Below are 5000 nucleotides of genomic sequence, written 5' to 3' on the forward strand. Positions count from 1 at the left end.
CTCTCTCTCTCTCTCTCTCTCTCTCCCTCTCTCTCTCTCTCTCTCTCTCCCCCTCTCTCTCTCTCACTCTACCTCTCTCTCTCTCTCTCTCTCCCCCTCTCTCTCTCTCTCCCCCTCTCTCTCTCTCTCTCTCTCTCCCCCTCTCACTCTCTCTCTCACTCTCCCTCTCTCTCTCTCTCACTCTACCTCTCTCTCTCACTCTCCCTCTCTCCCCCTCTCTCTCTCTCTCTCTCTCTCTCTCACTCTACCTCTCTCTCTCACTCTCTCTCTATCCTTCTCCCTTCCCTCTCTTTATCTCCCACCCCCCCCTCTCTCTCTCTCTCTCTCTCTCTCACTCTACCTCTCTCTCTCACTCTCCCTCTCTCCCCCTCTCCCTCTCTCTCTCCCTCACTCTCCCTCTCTCTCACACACACAGACAAAAACACCCATCCATCACATCTACAGCTGATGTATTCTCTACCCCCCCTCTCTCTCACACACACACACACACACACACACACACACACACACACACACACACATACACACACACGAAACCCCACACTCAGTATGTCTTCTGCTGATGTATTCTCTCTCTCTCACACACACACACGAAACCCCACACTCAGTATGTCTTCTGCTGATGCATTCTCTCTCTCTCTCTCTCTCTCTCTCTCTCTCTCTCTCTCACACACTCACACACACACACACACACACACACACACACAAAACCACCCACCCACAACGTCTACAGCTGATGTCTTCTCTCACACACAGATGCATAGATATGCACTCGCACATCTGCGCACACAAACAATTACCCACACATAAACAAAAACATGCAGATACATAGACGGGCACACCCACACAAACACACAGACACTCACACACACACACCCACGCACGCACATACGCACACACCCACACAAACACACAGACGCACAGACGCCCACACATAATACTGGTGACATACACTTACATGAGCACATTTGACCTAGTTAGCTGGTGAGGATCCCATGGTGTCGTAATAGGAGTGCTAGAGTGTGTGTGAGTGTGTGCACAGAAACGTGTGCGTGTGATCGAGCCATGCTGTGTGAGAGGATGCTCCTTGCAGGCTTGCCTTTTAGATTCACCGTCAAAGTTTATTAGTCTGTCTGAATTCAAAGTTTTTTCTCTGCAGTGAGAGGTTAGATTGGAACTTTATTCAACTTGTGATTGAGTTAAATGGATGAGCATGGCGTTGATGTTTACACCCTGTACACAATTTACCTATTTTTATTAGAATTTTTCATTAACTGTGTGTGTGTGTGTGTTCATAAGCCATCCTACTGTAGACTGTCAATTCTGAACAGTTGCATTTAAAGTACGGAGATGAGATCTAATTTTGGATGATAGCAGCTTCACGTGTCCCAGACTGATCCTCCTGTAAGAGTGCTGAGAGGTTCGGAGAAAATATGCAGGGATATTTGGCTCTGCTCTGATTTCAGAAGTAGGGCTGGGGAGGCTTTCTGGCAGTGTGCCCCTTAAATTTTACCATCCACTGCATAAACCTGCCGAAAAAGTTCCCCAAATGTGTCCAGTCATCGCAAAAAAAAATCTGTTCCTGTCTGAGAGCCCAGGGCTCAACCAAACTTTCAGTGAAGCATATAGAGACTTCACTTTTGATTACAGCCACTACATCAAACACAGCTTGACACTGCAGCCAGGTCACACTGGAGATATAACACTGAGATCCTTCTCCTCCCACTCATAACTTAACAGCCGAAAGTGCTCTGAAGAACAGGGCAGCATTCTGCAGAGCCCCACTTGTCTAGTGAGGCAGTGGTGGATGCAGACCAGATAAGGCTGAGCTAGATCTGTTCTGAAGCCGTTAGCATTGTGACTGACACAGAGCAGGGGATGTTGCCAGCAGTGCACATTCCCCAGGGTGCTTTAGAGCTGCAGTTAATGTGTTGAGACTGACAGCGATGCGGACGCCAGCGGCTTGCCGTAGCCTGCGCTGATGGGTGTCCTTGATGGCTGCCGGTGGCTGGTTCACATCAGCGATGTTTCCCAGCAGCCCCGGCTGCGCAGCATCCCCGCTCTGCGGCGTTAACGGAGGCACTGTGCTCGTGTCAGTGGCAGCAGGTTCAGGCATCCGGTTCAGCCTAGGATAGCTTCTGTTCTGCACCAAGGGAAAGTCTACTGCGGTTGGTTGTTGTGTGACTGACTCCCCTAACAGCGATCAATGCGTAATCCAATGTCATACTCATAGCGCTTCCACACACTATGGATTGTATGACACTGCTGAAAAATATCCTGATTTAAAAACGAGCCTACCATCTTTTTTTAAACTACCACACATACATACGAAAAATAAGAAGACATGAAAAAGAGTTCCAGCTAACTGTGACATCAGAAACAGTAGGCTATCCGTAAATCATTGGACCCACTTGATTTTTAAAAACTCCTTAGGCTAACTTCTCCTTTTTTTGCAACCTTGATTAAGTCAATATGGTCAAACGATAAATAATAGTTCTTACTATAAAAGCAGAGTGAATGAAGAGAAGAGTGATAGTGAAATTGACAAAAAATAGTCCAATGCCATGGCAAAGTTAATTTTGCAAATACTACTGTTTCCATACAGAAGAGAAAACACAGGACAGTTCTCATCATGTTGTGATTCCTAAAATGGACAGGATTTGATCGACTACGTCACTCAGTTTTCAATAACGTGTCCTCGGCGGTCCTTGGCTTGGTCCTGGCTTGCCCGCAAAACAGCAGCGCATAGATGAAAACATGGGCCGACGAAAAAGCTCAGCCTACAGGTCGATTTACATACCAGCTATTTAAAACACTTACAGTAGTTCTGTCCCACGCACGATTGACAGGATGTGACAGACTGACTGTTTGATAAACACTGAAAAGATGTCGCGTAATGTTACAAATGATTTTCTTCTTAAGCTGAAAACAAACACAACGGTCTGCCTAGTTTAGCATTCATAGTAACATTTAGATTTTTGCTTACTTTAATGAATGTTTCTTCTTGCACCGCAGATATAACATTGCCCTATATACCGTAGCCTACGCTATGTTACTGTTCGTCATTCAATTTGAAAGCAAGCACAATCCCAATGCAGCTGTCTCAAATAAGGTTAGGGACACAAATCCCTTACATTTACCAGCCTCCTGCAGACGGACGACCATCCACATTTCTGGTCTGGCGGAGATCACCCATGTCGCCGCTGGCTTGACCCACGGACGCCTCGGTGAAGCGGGAGCCGTCATTTGTTCTTATTCAACGGGAAGGGTGCTGATGAGGGCGCGCATAATCCTTGTGAGAGCAGATTGATGCAACTGCGCGATGCTGCGCCGAGGCTCCTTAAAGAGACAGTCTGGAGGATAACTAGAGAGTCTCACTCGATAATTCGGTTGTTCTCTGCATAGTTTCAGGATGAAACCCCCGGTGTTTTACCTGGCAATCAGACCTGCAGGCTAGTCACGATGCCACTGAACACGACTGTGACTAGAATATCTCAGCTCAGCTCCTGAGCCTAATCAATACATGCCTCAGTGATGATGACAGTAATAGGGTATTTCAAGTCTCATTGGAATGTGGCCAACCTGGAGCCAGTTTTATAAACTGCAAGAGATAATATTCTGATAAACTAATGTACAGTTATGAGCAGTAATACACTTACAGAAAGGTGGCTATTATAACTCCACAGGATGACTTCATGAAATGGCTTGGAGTGAAGGCCTTCACGATTTATGCAGGACATGTTGATGAGGACGCTGCTTTGACTATGATTAGCAGAGAGACAACCACGCAGACCTCCCAAGGATGACCTGTGCCGTTAAACTCCTTGACGGAGACGGATATTGTGGCAGGATTTCATTATGATCCCCACGGGGACTGGGTTGTAACGCTGGAAGGAAGGACTCTTCTTTCCACTTGTGCAGAAACAAGATATCCTTTCAGCCATCAGCTATACAGAGCTATTCAAACCCCAAGGGACTTTTATAGCCAATGCTGGTTTCTTTTTGTCAAAAAGGTTCCTGGTAAACTTTCAGCTGTCTTAGAAATCCATGAAGAAACCAGAACTGAAGACTTTCCCTTTCCTCCTTTTCCCCATATCTGGTGTCTTGTAACCTAAAAATAAATCAGGTCTGAGACAAGTATTTTCTCCCCAAAATAATTTTAATCAAATTAAATATATACATACATAGATAACACACAACAACCCCCCACCCACATCCCCTCCCCACTAGACGGAGGTAAATCGCGGTCCCGGCGTGGCAATGATCTCGCTATAGGGGGCGCTCTGGTGCAGGTCGAGGGCACCCTGTTTCCTCAGCACCAGTAGGGAGAAGAACATGGCCGCCACCTCGGCACGAGAGCTGCCCAGACACAGCTCCTGCAGGCTGAAGATGGCATTCGGCCGTGGGTCACGACCCTGACGGAGAGACAAGACACACACACACACACACACACACACACACACACACACACACACACACACACACACCACACACACACAGTCAGCAAACATGTCAACACACAAGCAGGGATACACACACCAGCACTCAAGCAAAAAAAAAAACACACACACACACACACAAACGTCAGCATTCAGTTGTGTGACATTCAATGTAGAGTGGAATACCTCTGCCAACACACAAGTAGAGACACACACACACCAGCACTCAAGAAGAAAGACACACACACGTCAGCACAGAAGCTCTGACACACACCTTGGTACCCAAGCAGAGACACACACACACACCAGCTCTCAAGCAGAGACACACACACACACCAGCTCCCAAGCAGAAAGACACACACACCCTCATCAGCATACAAGGTACACACACACACACACACACACTCACTCATGCACATAGCATACACTAAGACATAGACACAAGCTGACAAACAAACACAGATTCAAGCAACACTTTGAATATCAAACCTTGATATTGCCTGACCGTGCACCACCAACCGTTGAAGCCTTTTCATATTTAATAGCTTGAGCTGGAGAGGT

The 5000-nt window shown here is 46.8% G+C and overlaps 2 protein-coding genes across 4 annotated transcripts in view; both read right to left on the bottom strand.

Moving 5' to 3' along the window:
* The window catches only part of LOC116220377 (syntaphilin), a 12994-nt gene extending 9545 nt beyond the window's left edge, over positions 1-3449 (bottom strand). For 2 of the 3 annotated variants that reach the window (XM_031567010.2, XM_031567008.2), the window contains exon 1: positions 3135-3449. The gene's annotated coding sequence lies outside the window, so the exon portion shown is untranslated. The remainder of the gene's footprint in view (positions 1-3134) is intronic. The other variant, XM_031567009.2, reaches the window with a different exon arrangement.
* A 691-nt stretch (positions 3450-4140) lies between these two features.
* The window catches only part of rad21l1 (RAD21 cohesin complex component like 1), a 16005-nt gene continuing 15145 nt past the window's right edge, over positions 4141-5000 (bottom strand). The window contains exon 14 of the mRNA XM_031565565.2: positions 4141-4415. Coding sequence (XP_031421425.1) covers positions 4227-4415 — 189 coding nt within the window. The 3' untranslated portion in view covers positions 4141-4226. The remainder of the gene's footprint in view (positions 4416-5000) is intronic.

This window comes from Clupea harengus, chromosome 4 (genome assembly GCF_900700415.2).
Source record: "Clupea harengus chromosome 4, Ch_v2.0.2, whole genome shotgun sequence".
Lineage (NCBI taxonomy): Eukaryota > Metazoa > Chordata > Actinopteri > Clupeiformes > Clupeidae > Clupea > Clupea harengus.